Genomic DNA, 15,123 nt, shown 5'->3' on the forward strand with positions numbered 1-15,123 from the left:
GGAGGAAGGAGATTGCACTTGGAGGAAGAGATTGCACATGGAGATTGCACATGGAGGAAGGAGATTGCACGTGAAGGAAGGAGATTGCACATGGAGATTGCACGTGGAGGAAGGAGATTGCACGTGGAGGAAGGAGATTGCACATGGAGATTGCACGTGGAGGATGGAGATTGCACGTGGAGGAAGGAGATTGCACATGGAGTTTGCACGTGGAGGATGGAGATTGCACGTGGAGGATGGAGATTGCACATGGAGGAAGGAGATTGCACATGGAGATTGCAAGTGGAGGATGGAGATTGCACTTGGAGGAAGGAGATTGCACATGGAGGAAGGAGATTGCACATGCAGATTGCATTTGGAGGAAGAGATTGCACATGGAGATTGCACTTGGAGGAAGAGATTGCACATGGAGGAAGGAGATCGCACATGGAGATTGCACGTGGAGGAAGGAGATTGCATGTGAAGGAAGGAGATTGCACATGGAGATTGCACGTTAAGGAAGGAGATTGCACGTTGGAGGATGGAGATTGCGTGTGGAGGAAGGAGATTGCACATGGAGATTGCAAGTGGAGGATGGAGATTGCACATAGAGATTGCACATGGAGGAAGGAGATTGCACATGGAGTTTGCATGTGGAGGAAGGAGATTGCAAGTGGAGGAAGGAGATTGCACTTGGAGGAAGAGATTGCACATGGAGATTGCACATGGAGGAAGGAGATTGCACGTGAAGGAAGGAGATTGCACATGGAGATTGCACGTGGAGGAAGGAGATTGCACGTGGAGGAAGGAGATTGCACATGGAGATTGCACGTGAAGGAAGGAGATTGCACATGGAGATTGCACGTGGAGGATGGAGATTGCACGTGGAGGAAGGAGATTGCACATGGAGATTGCAAGTGGAGGATGGAGATTGCACATGGAGTTTGCACGTGGAGGATGGAGATTGCACGTGGAGGATGGAGATTGCACATGGAGGAAGGAGATTGCAAGTGGAGGATGGAGATTGCACTTGGAGGAAGGAGATTGCACATGGAGGAAGGAGATTGCACATGCAGATTGCATTTGGAGGAAGAGATTGCACATGGAGATTGCACTTGGAGGAAGAGATTGCACATGGAGGAAGGAGATCGCACATGGAGATTGCACGTGGAGGAAGGAGATTGCATGTGAAGGAAGGAGATTGCACATGGAGATTGCACGTTAAGGAAGGAGATTGCACGTTGGAGGATGGAGATTGCGTGTGGAGGAAGGAGATTGCACATGGAGATTGCAAGTGGAGGATGGAGATTGCACATAGAGATTGCACATGGAGGAAGGAGATTGCACATGGAGTTTGCATGTGGAGGAAGGAGATTGCAAGTGGAGGAAGGAGATTGCACTTGGAGGAAGAGATTGCACATGGAGATTGCACATGGAGGAAGGAGATTGCACGTGAAGGAAGGAGATTGCACATGGAGATTGCACGTGGAGGAAGGAGATTGCACGTGGAGGAAGGAGATTGCACATGGAGATTGCACGTGAAGGAAGGAGATTGCACATGGAGATTGCACGTGAAGGAAGGAGATTGCACATGGAGATTGCACGTGAAGGAAGGAGATTGCACATGGAGATTGCACGTGGAGGAAGGAGATTGCACATGGAGATTGCACGTGGAGGAAGGAGATTGCACATGGAGATTGCACGTGGAGGATGGAGATTGCACGTGGAGGAAGGAGATTGCACATGGAGGAAGAGATTGCACATGGAGATTGCACGTGGAGGATGGAGATTGCACATGGAGGATGGAGATTGCACGTGGAGGAAGGAGATTGCACATGGAGGAAGGAGATTGCACATGCAGATTGCATGTGGAGGAAGGAGATTGCACATGGAGATTGCACTTGGAGGAAGAGATTGCACATGCAAATTGCACGTGGAGGAAGGAGATTGCACGTGGAGGAAGGAGATTGCACATGGAGATTGCATGTGAAGGAAGGAGATTGCACGTGGAGGATGGAGATTGCACATGGAGGAAGGAGATTGCACATGGAGATTGCAAGTGGAGGATGGAGATTGCAAGTGGAGGAAGGAGATTGCACATGGAGGAAGGAGATTGCACATGGATGAAGAGATTGCACATGGAGATTGCACGTGGAGGATGGAGATTGCACATGGAGGATGGAGATTGCACGTGGAGGAAGGAGATTGCACGTGGAGGAAGGAGATTGCACATGGAGGAAGGAGATTGCACATGCAGATTGCATGTGGAGGAAGGAGATTGCACATGGAGATTGCACTTGGAGGAAGAGATTGCACATGGAGATTGCACTTGGAGGAAGAGATTGCACATGGAGGAAGGAGATTGCACATGGAGATTGCACGTGGAGGAAGGAGATTGCATGTGAAGGAAGGAGATTGCACATGGAGATTGCACGTGAAGGATGGAGATTGCACGTTGGAGGATGGAGATTGCGCGTGGAGGAAGGAGATTGCACATGGAGGAAGGAGATTGCACATGGAGTTTGCATGCGGAGGAAGGAGATTGCAAGTGGAGGAAGGAGATTGCACTTGGAGGAAGAGATTGCACATGGAGATTGCACATGGAGGAAGGAGATTGCACGTGAAGGAAGGAGATTGCACATGGAGATTGCACGTGAAGGAAGCAGATTGCACATGAAGATTGCACGTGGAGGAAGGAGATTGCACATGGAGATTGCACGTGGAGGAAGGAGATTGCACATGGAGATTGCACATGAAGGAAGGAGATTGCACGTGGAGGATGGAGATTGCACGTGGAGGAAGGAGATTGCACATGGAGATTGCAAGTGGAGGATGGAGATTGCACTTGGAGGAAGAGATTGCACATGGAGTTTGCACATGTAGGATGGAGATTGCACGTGGAGGATGGAGATTGCACGTGGAGGAAGGAGATTGCACATGGAGATTGCAAGTGGAGGATGGAGATTCCACGTGGAGGATGGAGATTGCACGTGGAGGAAGGAGATTGCACATGGAGGAAGAGATTGCACATGGAGATTGCAAGTGGAGGATGGAGATTGCACATGGAGGATGGAGATTGCACGTGGAGGAAGGAGATTGCACATGGAGTAAGGAGATTGCACATGCAGATTGCATGTGGAGGAAGGAGATTGCACATGGAGATTGCACTTGGAGGAAGAGATTGCACATGGAGGAAGTAGATTGCACATGCAAATTGCATGTGGAGGAAGGAGATTGCACATGGAGATTGCACGTGGAGGAAGGAGATTGCATGTGAAGGAAGGAGATTGCACGTGGAGGAAGGAGATTGCACATGGAGATTGCACGTGGAGGAAGGAGATTGCACATGGAGATTGCATGTGAAGGAAGATTGCACATGGAGATTGCACGTTGGAGGATGGCGATTGCACGTTGGAGGATGGCGATTGCACGTGGAGGATGGAGAGTGCACGTGGAGGAAGGAGATTGCACATGGAGGAAGAGATTGCACATGGAGTTTGCAAGTGGAGGATGGAGATTGCGCGTGCAGGATGGAGATTGCACGTGGAGGAAGGAGATTGCACATGGAGATTGCACATGGAGGAAGGAGATTGCACATGGAGTTTGCATGTGGAGGAAGGAGATTGCAAGTGGAGGAAGGAGATTGCACTTGGAGGAAGAGATTGCACATGGAGATTGCACATGGAGGAAGGAGATTGCAAGTGGAGGAAGGAGATTGCACATGGAGATTGCAAGTGGAGGATGGATATTAGACATGGAGGATGGAGATTGCACATGGAGGGTGCAATCTCCATCCTCAACGTGCATTAAAGGAGACCCCCAGATGCAACGGTGATGATGTGCGTTAACTAAGCAAATGCTCATGTCTGCTGGGAGGTATGAAAAGAACAATTGGATAGCGTGTAATAAACTCGCTGGGCGATTATATCGCCCAAGTGAGATGTTTACCGCAGGGGGGACTGTTAGGTTAAATTGGTTCAGGCGATGCTCCCATAGGCTAATTTAAGAACTCGCCAGCGCTGAGTTCTGCAATAGAATATGGCCCTACATCCTTTACCCTCTTCACCCTAGTGAATACAGTGCAGCTCTCCCGAGTTAGCAGGGCTAGATTAGAGTTCAGATTCAAGTCAGACATTTTTTGAAGTATGAAGTGTTGTTGCCTCTGAAACAAAAGTCTCATTCTTCAAAAGGACTGTAAGAGGACAAAGGATGCTACACAAAGCGTGATATAACAGGTGGATATTACTCCTTGCCAATGACAAACAATGGCTTCTTTTTGACTATAACTAATTAATCCGTAATTTTTTTCAAGAAATGTTCTGGCTGTGAAAGGTCTATTATCACTCCCGGTAATGAAGTGTTTTGTAATCAGCCCGAGCTATGTAAACAATGAGCTATCTCTGACACTGCCATGCAAAAACATCTATTTTAGGCTTTCTTGAAGGTGTTATTGGAGTGTATTAAGTAAGTGTATTGCCAAGGTTTTATTTTATTTTTTCCATGCATTCCTCGCACCCCAAATGCCACAGCAATAGCAGAACTGATTTAAAAAAATAAAATAAATAACCATAAATAACTTGTTTTTAACTTTGAGTCTGTAGTCACCTGATAACTATTGGACACCTTCTCTTCCTGTCCCACCACTTCTGGAGGAAGGGGAGTGGCATCTATAGTTTAAGGACACCTGAACTGAGAGGGATATGGAGGCTGCCATATTTATTTCCCTTTAAACAATACCAGTTGCCTGGCAGCTTGCTGATCTTTCTAAAGCAAAAATTGTTTCTATAACATCAAGATTTGTACATTATATGTGTTTGTGGAACTTGCAGGTTCAGAGGTCATAGTGGGCGTGAATAAGTACAAGCTGGAAAAGGAGGAGTCGGTGGAGGTCCTCGCAATCGATAACACTGCTGTGCGAAACCTACAAATTGAAAAGCTCCAGAAGGTAAACTATGCTAACAGGTGGGATGGGCTACTGGAGAAGGGTGGGCTTGTGAGCTATATATTTCTCTTTCCCTGTTTGCTTGCCTGAAGACTTTGAAGCACACCTGACCCAAGACAAAGCTATCCAAGGTAAGCACAGAGGTATGTTCATCCTGGATCCACATACCTCTGTACGTGTTTTGTTCCTCTCACTATTCTACCCAATCTCTGTAATCGCTTCTTAAATTTTAACTTTAGGCTAAAGTCAAAGTTTCATACAGGAATAGGCAGGCTTGCAGTAATGTTCCCTCCTATCACCTCCTATTTCCTCCTCTTAAAGGTAATGTGAGTCTTTATAAAAAAAAGAAACCAGATACCGTATATACTCACAAGCAAGCCGACCCGCATATAAGCCAACCCCCCAACTTTTTCCTGAAAAACCAGGAAAGAATGATTGACCCTCATATAAGCCGGGGGGTAGGAAATGCTGGCCATGTGATTCCCCCCCCCCCCCCCCAGTGTGTCCCAGTATAGTTAGTATAGTGCCCAGTATAGCTAGTGAAGTGCCCAGTATAGCTAGTGAAGTGCCCAGTATAGCTAGTATAGTGTTCAGTACAGCTAGTAAAGTACACAGTATAGGTAGTATAGTGCTCGGTATAGCTAGTATAGTGCTCGGTATAGCTAGTATAGTGCCCAAGTATAGCTAGTATAGTGCTCAGTATAGGTAGTATAGTGCCAGGTATAGCTAGTATAGTGCCCAGTAGAGCTAGTATAGTGCTCAGTATAGTGCCAGGTATAGCTAGTATAGTGCCCAAATATAGCCAGTATAGTGCTCAGTATAGCTAGTATAGTGCCAGGTAATGCTAGTATAGTGCTCAGTGTAGTGCCAGGTATTGCTAGTATAATGCCCTAGTATAGTGCTCAGTATAGCTAGTATAGTGCCAGGTATAGCTAGTATAGTGCCAGGTATAGCTAGTATAGTGCTCAGTATAGTGCCAGGTATAGCTAGTATAGTGCTCAGTATAGCTAGTATAGTGCCAGGTATAGCTAGTGTAGTGCTCGGTATAGCTAGTTTAGTGCCCATGCATAGATAGGATCGTGCTCGGTATAGCTAGTATAGTGCCCCCCCCCCCGGCTCACCCAACCCCATCCGCCGCAGCCCCCCCCCCCGCTGCCGCCGCTGCTGCTATTAGCTTACTGTGCGGCTTCCAATAGTCCCCTCTCCGTCTCCCGTATGTAAATAGTTCACAGCAGCTCGCTCCAAGGCAGCTGCTGTGTGATGACAGGAAGCTGTAGGCAGAGTGGTTTCCTGTAACGGCGATGTGTATCGCCGTTACTATGGAAACCGCTCTGCCTACAGCTTCCTGTCATCACACAGCAGCTGCCGTGGAGCGAGCTGCTGTGAGCTATTTACATGCGGGAGACGGAGAGAGGACTATTGGAAGCCGCACAGTAAGCTAATAGCAGCGGCGGGGCGGGGGCGGCCTACGACCAACGAGACTCGCAAGCAAGCCGACCCCCCCAACTTTTGGCCCACTTTTGGCAATTTGGCTTGCTTGTGAGTATATACGGTACTTAAGGAGAGGGAAGGCTCTAGGTCCTAATGAGCTGTCAATGAGCCTTCACTCTCCTTTCCCGGTGCCCACGGTGCATCGCTGGCTCCCGTGTGTTTGTATCCCCCGCCGCGGGGGACTTCAGAAGTCTTTGGGAGCCGAGTGCTCCTATAGACAGGGTGCTCCATACTGCACACGCGTGAGAGAGGGCGCTCTCGCATGCACAGTATGGAGCCGCCCATCTTCGGGAGCACTCTGGCTCCCGAAGATACCTTCGTCAGCGGAGCGAGCAGTATTTGACCAAATTAGTCAAATACTGCTCCCGGGAACAAGGCTGCACCGAGGGCATCGGGAGAGGAGAGGGAAGGCTCATTAGGACCCAGAGTCTTCCCTCTCCTTAGGTAAGTATCTGGATTTTTTTTATCCCACGGTTCCCATTTACTTTAACCTATTTTGGTTCCTGGACGTAGTTTCTACGTCCAGGAACCATGCGCGCTACCGCGGCCGATCGTGCACGCGCACTCCCGGCCGCGGATCCGGTAGCCAGGGAATCAATGTATCGGGCTACGGTGCCAGATCATTGATTCCTCTCCCCCGCTGAAAAAGCGACAGCTTCTCTTGGAAGCTGCGCCTTTTCTGGCCGTTCCCTTCCCGATGAGTCACTGTAAGCGTATGTTACGCTTAGAGTGACGTCATGTAAACAAACTCATGGCCGCCATCTTGTGGCCAAAAAGTAATACTACACCTGTAAAAAAAAAAAAAAAATTAAAATTAACACACATTTAGATTATAAATCTATTGTTTACCTCCCACCCTCCCAAAACTACCCAAATAAAATGTTTACTATAAAAAAAAAAAACCATTACAATAAAAAAAAACAAAAAAAAACTTGTAAATATTTACCTAAGGGTCTAAACTTTTTAAATATCAATGTAAAGATGAAATATTTCTATATTTTTTTTATTTTAAACTTGTAAGCCTAATTGGTGGGGCAGCCATGCGATTCCTCTCTGATCAGATTCGATCAGATAGGGATCTGTCAGTTGGACGATCTAATGGCAAATCGACCAGTGTATGGCTACCTTTACTGCTGAGAATACACGATGAGCTGTTTGTTTTTTTTGGGGCAGATTTACTAGGCGATCGGTTTTCTGTTAATTTTTCTATTCACCTCTATGAGAAATACAAACAGAAAAATGATCTAAATCAGATCGGACCTGTCAAATATTATCTATCGAGCCATCTATCTCCCGGAAAAACTCATTGTGTATTCCCAGCATAAGGCTGGTACTCGTGATGCAATTTTCCCATCAAATTGACAGGTCGATCGATAATTTTCAACATATCCGATCTGCTCCCTATGAAGAACAGGATCCTGTTCTCGCCCCAGAGCAGACCGGACATGCGTTGCTGCCCCCTAGAGCATGTTGCCTGATTTAACATGGTTTGCAGCATTGTAGGGTCGGTTCTGATAGGAGGAGAGCAAGGAAGACAGCCGGGTGCTTACCAAAATGTGCTGGGCTGATGGGGAGAACACTGCTATATATGATGTTCCCAATTTTAACACATTTGAACCAACAGTCTGCATGGTCTTCTTCTAACCTAATGTGTGTCTTTTTCATTTTGTGCATTAAAACGACTGACTCTGTGCTGTATTTTTTACAGATGTTTTAAAGGCGTGCATTTTGTAATCGATTGTATGGTGTGCGGTAGTGTGCATTGTAAGGCCTGGTTCACATTAGCGTTCCCTGTCCGGATTCGCCTGATCGGATCCGGACCGTATAATGTACAAACGGTACGTACGTTCCGCATAGCAATGCAAAGTCTATGCGGACGTTCACATGCGTACGTTCCGTACAGAACGGAGCCGGATCGGATCCGGACTCCGGACACTTTTCCAACATGCGCTATTTTTCGGGTCCGGATCATCCGGCCCACGCACCTGGACCGGAGCCTGACTGCACCATCCGGAAATAGAAACCAATGGGGAACGGAAAGCACAAAACACACTGGCTATCAAAACCGGACGTTCTACCCCACTTCCTATGCGGTTTCTAGCGGCCATTTTGGATGGGGACACATGGGCCCAGCATTTCTGGAGTGGAGCAGCAGTGACTAATGTGCTGGAGCTGTTTGGCAGTATGTCGGAGGTGGAGGTGAGGCCTTAACAGCGGAGGAACCTGATTCTACAGGTGCACCTTCTGCTGACCCCAACAATTTTAATAGTAATTTCGCTATTTTTACCACACGGATCCGGATGGCAGCCTGATGCAAACGGACCAGATCCGGATCGGAACCATACGGTTCCGATCCGGATCCGGTCCTGATCCGATTCGGATCCGGTCCGTTTGCATGCCAAAACGCAAGTGTGAATGGGGCCTAACGCACATGAACAGGCATGAAACATGAACAGGAATGATAAACGCCAAAAGGGCGTCACACAGGAAGTCAGAGACCCTAAGAAGGTGCCCTCCCCCCGGCTTACTGAGCACAGCGCTGTGCAGTATTCCTGCTTTTTGTGTTTTTATTATCATCAGAAAATCATTGCTTGTGATTTCATTTGAGGATTATAAATCCGCAATCTCTTTGGGATTAATATAATCCATGAATCCTGATATCAATAGTGACATTTTATAAATAAGCCCTGAGGATCCGGGATAAGTATATGGGTAAGCCGGCCCTTCCTCCTCCAGTTATTTATGGCGCTGCATTAATATTCACATATTGTGAGGTATCTGAAAGGCAAGAGCTGTAAATCCTGTTTCATTAATGTGGACCCGGCGGATAAGTGATAAACGCAGCTGCTGCCCCGGCTCTGTGGTGTGAGGAAATATGGCTATATCTGTTCTTTCTTACATTAGCTTTGCTTCCAAGAAGGGTGATGTATTACATCTTTACTCCAACTGTGACATGACTGTCAGCCTAGCAGAGAGAATGCTGGGACATGTAGTCACTCCAGCTGTGACTGAGCCACCCACACGGACTGTCAGCCTAGCAGAGAGGAAGCTGGGACATGTAGTCACTCCAGCTGTGAATGAGCCATATGCACATACACAGACTGTCAGCCTAGCACAGTGAATGCTGGGGCATGTAGTCACTCTAGCTGTGACAGAAACACGGACTGTCGGCCTAGCAGAAAGAATGCTGGGACATGTAGTCACTCCAGCCCCCAACCCTGCTTTCTGGCTTCCATGAGGATGGGTGGTGCCAGCACTGCTGTGCTATATGTGGGCCACCAATATTTCAGCTGAGAAAAACATTAACATATTGCTGATCTACCGCCCACCAGAAAAACACTCAGACTTCCTTAAGGAACTTGTAGACCTCCTATGCAACCTAACACTGGAACACCCCAGATGGATTGTTCTTGGAGATTTCAATACATGGGTGAATGACTCCTCTTCAAAACTTGGAATAGAGCTACCTCGTGCCTTACATGAACTGGGCTTCCTCCAATCAATCAGCTCTGCTACTCACAGGAAAGGCCACACTCTGGACCTTATATTCCATACTGGGCTGTCAATAGCCAATGTGGAAATTAATCCTGTTGCCTGGTCAGACCATCACACTATCCACTTCTCCCTCTCAATACCAGCTGTCAAACACCAGGTCAAGAATCAAATAAAATATCGCCGCTTAAAAGGGCTAACACCTCAACATATCCGAGATAACCTTAGCTTTGATGAATTGACTGACTCCAGCTTGGACCCTGATACTCTGGTGTTTAAATACAACAAATGTGTGTCCTCCACCTTTGAGACCATTGCTCCTCTGCGCACCAAATATCTTACTCCACACCATCATGCACAGTGGTTTGATAACGCTATAAAAGAGCTGAAAAGACAAGGCCGAAAACTTGAGAGACTGTGGCGCAAATCTCAGTCCCCAGAAGACAAACATGCCTTAATCCTCAACTTGAAGAGCTACCAAAAGGTAATCACGGGAAAAAAATCATCCTCTCTATCACAAGAGATTGCAAATGCAGTTAACAAACCAGCCCAACTGTTCCGCACAGTGGAAAAACTCTGCAACCCGGCATGTCAAAAACTTAACATCGAGTCTTCAAAGAACCTCTGTGACCAATTTGCCCATTTCTTCACAGACAAAGTCTCCGCTATAAGGTCCGCCATCCAACTTACAGCATCTGAGCCTAATATAGCGCCGAAGACCATTAGCAGAGACAATGTAACACCTTGGTCAAACTTCAAAGAAATTGATGAAGAAGTCACATCAAGCATCCTCCTTCACGTCCGCCTAACTACCTGTGACCTAGATCCTGGCCCAACACAGTTCATGTTGAACTGCCCCGACCTGTTCGTACCGGTATTCCTAAAAATTGTTAACTGTTCCTTAAAATCAGGGATATTTCCTTCTTTACTGAAGGAAGCAATCATCAGGCCTCTCCTCAAAAAACCCTCCCTGGACCCAGATGCAATGACCAGCTACAGACCTGTCTCTAACCTCCCCTTTCTGGGCAAGCTAATTGAAAAAGCTGTTTACCTCCAGCTAGAAGCCAAAATCCTACAAAACAGTTATGACCCATTTCAGTCTGGCTTCAGGAAACACCACAGCACTGAAACTGCCCTCATCCAAATATGCAACCACCTGCTCATGGCAAGAGACAGAGGAGAGTGCTCCATCCTCATACTGCTAGACCTTTCTGCAGCCTTTGATACAGTTGACCATGACATCTTGATAAACAGGCTACAGGAATACTGCGGCATTGATGGCATAGTTCTTCAGCGGTTCCAATCCTTCTTGAGTGGCAGAACCCACAAAGTGTCTATGGGGCCCTTCCTGTCCACCCCTGTATCACTTAAGTATGGGGTGCCCCAGGGCTCAATCCTCTCTCCCCTGCTTTTCACGATTTACATGTTACCGCTGGGAAAACTAATCCAAAAACATGGCCTGACATACCACTGCTATGCAGACGACACCCAACTATATCTTTCCTTCAAGCCTGGTGTGACAGACCCAACTCTAACTATAAACGCCTGCTTACGTGAACTACAGCAATGGATGAATGACAACTGGCTGAAACTAAATGCAGACAAAACTGAAGTCCTTCTGATAGGAGGGCAGAGCATGATAACAAAACAACTTAACTTGCAGTCTTCACCACTGGGAATAGGAGGCACGGATCTGCGCAGCTCTGATCATGTGCGTAGCCTGGGAGTTCTAATTGATTGGGATTTAAACTTCAGAACTCAAATCTCTGCTGTGGTGAAATCATCCTATTTTTCACCTGAAGAACATTGCAAAAATCAAGCACCTCATACCCCCAGAAGATCTGCCAACCTTAGTCCACGCCTTCATCACATCCCGACTGAACTACTGCAATGCTCTCTACACTGGCCTTCCAAAAAAGGTCTTGTACCGACTACAGCTGATACAGAATACTGCTGCCAGACTGCTAACCAACCAACCCCGTCACTGCCACATAACGCCAGTCCTGCACTCCCTTCACTGGCTACCTATAGAATGGAGGGTCCTATTCAAGATCGGCCTACTGACATTTAAATCCCTGAATAATTTAGGCCCTGGATTCATGAAAGATATGTTGCAGCTACGTAGCAATCCCCACATTCTCAGATCAACAGGTTCTAATAATCTAGTCATACCCAGAGTCCACTTGGAAACTTTTGGTCCCAGAGCCTTCTGTCATGCTGCCCCTACGTTTTGGAACTCCTTACCTCAACAGATCAGGACAGCTCCATCCCTGGACGTGTTTAAATCCAGACTGAAAACCCACCTGTTCAGTTTGGCATTTGCAGAAATATAACTTTTGTTGTGTGAATACTTCATCCTACTAATTACTGAATCTGAGAGAGCCTAAGCGCTTTGAGTCCTAAAGGAGAAAAGCGCTATAGAAATGTTATTGTACTGTATTATTGTATAAAGATGCAGTGGGGGACATCTATAAGAAATACATTTTGTGTGTGTGTGGGGGGGGGGGGGGGGAGGCGGCAGTGAAAAAGCCTCAGAGGGCCGCGTTCGGCCCATGGGCCTTAGTTTGTGGACCACTGATCTGAGGGTTAGGTGGAATTTGAAGCCTAACCATGATACATCCCTACACCCTTCCCTTACAGGAGGCATTATCTGCAGGAGGACATGTACAACAGTGGCGTAGCTACAAGTCTTGGGCCCCCAAAGCAAAACTTGGATGGAGCTCCCATAATGTTTCCAACCGTTCTCTTTTTCCCTTGGTGACCCTCACAGCCTGGGGGTCCATCTCCCAGGGGTCATAAAACAAGTGTAGCCACAAAAACACCTGCTCTGGAGCATAGTCCCCTGTATCGGAGGAAGGGAAGGTCAGTAGAGGCCCCCCACACCTGACATCATAGGCTGCTCCCCTGTAGTTACGCCCCTGATGTGTTCGCTGGGGATAATATATGGGTGGGGATATTTCAATATGCAGCTTTGGCTTCAGAGCCATTTAGAAATCCACCATCCATTGGCTCTATGGATGTAATTAGCAGGCCAGTCATCTGCACAAGGTGAGCCTCATAATGAGAATGATTAGACGTTATTATCTTTCAGTGGAAATCAGAAGAGAAGTCTTCCTAGTTGGACGGTCTGGATTGTGTCCTGATCATAAAAATGCTATTTTACACCTGGCTGCAATCTGATGCCCAGTGCTATCTGTACTGCGCACAGCTTAAGAGAGCCATTACTGAGGCATTAGTCAGTCATCTTAGGCTTTTCTCTCTCCAGAAAATTACTTTTAATTGGATCTCAGGGCTAATATTTTGCATTGTAACTGCGAGAGGCAAGCAGGTGAGGAGGAATAGTAATGAACATTTTCGACGCATTTTTCTTGTGTAGGACTCCTAGACTAGGCTTGGCTTGGCGGTGGGTCATAGTGGCCGCATTGTAACGCACAAAGTCGCAATGCAGCGTTCACAGTGTGGCCGTAGCGGTCTGACGGAGTGGAGTATTCCAGCATTTACCGCCTCGCCTGCGTTAACAGTAGTACTGAAGCATACTTTTCATTGACTGCATGCTTAACTGTATGTGATTTTGCGTCCAACTCCTGACTTATTAGCATCTCATTAGTCTGCATCAAGCTATAAACTGGGGATGAGCATTCATGTCTGCTTTGATTGCTCCGCCTAGTGGCTGCTAGTGATAAATATTAAATGTGCAAATGTCATATTCTAGACTTTCCTGAGTACAACAAAAACTTTTAAGACTGATTCTAAAAAATGACACCAAACCATTTACAGTGGTGTGAAAAACTATTTGCCCCCTTCCTGATTTCTTATTCTTTTGCATGTTTGTCACACTTAAATGTTTCTGCTCATCAAAAACCGTTAACTATTAGTCAAAGATAACATAATTGAACACAAAATGTAGTTTTAAATGATGGTTTTTATTATTTAGTGAGAAAAAAAACTCCAAATCTACATGGCCCTGTGTGAAAAAGTGATTGCCCCCCTTGTTAAAAAATAACTTAACTGTGGTTTATCACACCTGAGTTCAATTTCTGTAGTCACCCCCAGGCCTGATTACTGCCACACCTGTTTCAATCAAGAAATCACTTAAATAAGAGCTATCTGACACAGAGAAGTAGACCAAAAGCACCACAAAAGCTAGACATCATGCCAAGATCCAAAGAAATTCAGGAACAAATGACAACAAAGTACTGTAATTGAGATCTATCAGTCTGGTAAAGGTTATAAAGCCATTTCTAAAGCTTTGGGACTCCAGCGAACCACAGTGAGAGCCATTATCCACAAATGGCAAAAACATGGAACAGTGATGAACCTTCCCAGGAGTGGCTGGCCGACCAAAATTACCCCAAGAGCGCAGAGAAAACTCATCCGAGAGGCCACAAAAGACCCCAGGACAACATCTAAAGAACTGCAGGCCTCACTTGCCTCAATTAAGGTCATTGTTCATGACTCCACCATAAGAAAGAGACTGGGCAAAAATGGTCTGCATGGCAGATATCCAAGGCGCAAACCACTTTTAAGCAAAAAGAACATTAAGGCTCGTCTCAATTTTGCTAAAAAAACATCTCAATGATTGACAAGACTTTTGGGAAAATACCTTGTGGACCAACGAGACAAAAGTTGAACTTTTGGGAAGGTGCGTGTCCCGTTACATCTGGAAGTAACACAGCATTTCAGCAAAAGAACATCATACCAACAGTAAAATATGGTGGTGGTTGTGTGATGGTCTGGGGTTGTTTTGCTGCTTCAGGACCTGGAAGGCTTGCTGTGATAGATGGAACCATGAATTCTACTGTCTACCAAAAAATCCTGAAGGAGAATGTCCGGCCATCTGTTCGTCAACTCAAGCTGAAGCGATCTTGGGTGCTGCAGCAGGACAGTGACCCAAAACACACCAGCAAATCCACCTCTGAATGGGTGAAGAAAAACAAAATGAAGACTTTGGAGTGGCCTAGTCAAAGTCCTGACCTGAATCCTATTGAGATGTTGTGGCATGACCTTAAAAAGGCGGTTCATGCTAGAAAACCCTCAAATAAAGCTGAATTACAACAATTCTGCAAAGATGAGTGGGCTAAAATTCCTCCAGAGCGCTGTAAAAGACTCGTTGCAAGTTATCGCAAACGCTTGATTGCAGTTATTGCTGCTAAGGGTGGCCCAACCAGTTATTAGGTTCAGGGGGCAATTTCTTTTTCACACAGGGCCATGTAGGTTTT

At 46.5% G+C, this 15,123-nt stretch overlaps 1 protein-coding gene across 2 annotated transcripts in view; it reads left to right on the forward strand.

The window, feature by feature from the left end:
* MMUT (methylmalonyl-CoA mutase) overlaps nt 1-15,123 on the forward strand; it is a 92,901-nt gene that overhangs the window by 50,589 nt on the left and 27,189 nt on the right. For both annotated transcript variants that reach the window (XM_068280147.1, XM_068280146.1), the window contains exon 8: nt 4,809-4,924. In XM_068280147.1, coding sequence (XP_068136248.1) covers nt 4,809-4,924 — 116 coding nt within the window. The remainder of the gene's footprint in view (nt 1-4,808; nt 4,925-15,123) is intronic.

The sequence above is a fragment of the Hyperolius riggenbachi genome, chromosome 4 (assembly GCF_040937935.1).
Source record: "Hyperolius riggenbachi isolate aHypRig1 chromosome 4, aHypRig1.pri, whole genome shotgun sequence".
Classification (NCBI taxonomy): domain Eukaryota; kingdom Metazoa; phylum Chordata; class Amphibia; order Anura; family Hyperoliidae; genus Hyperolius; species Hyperolius riggenbachi.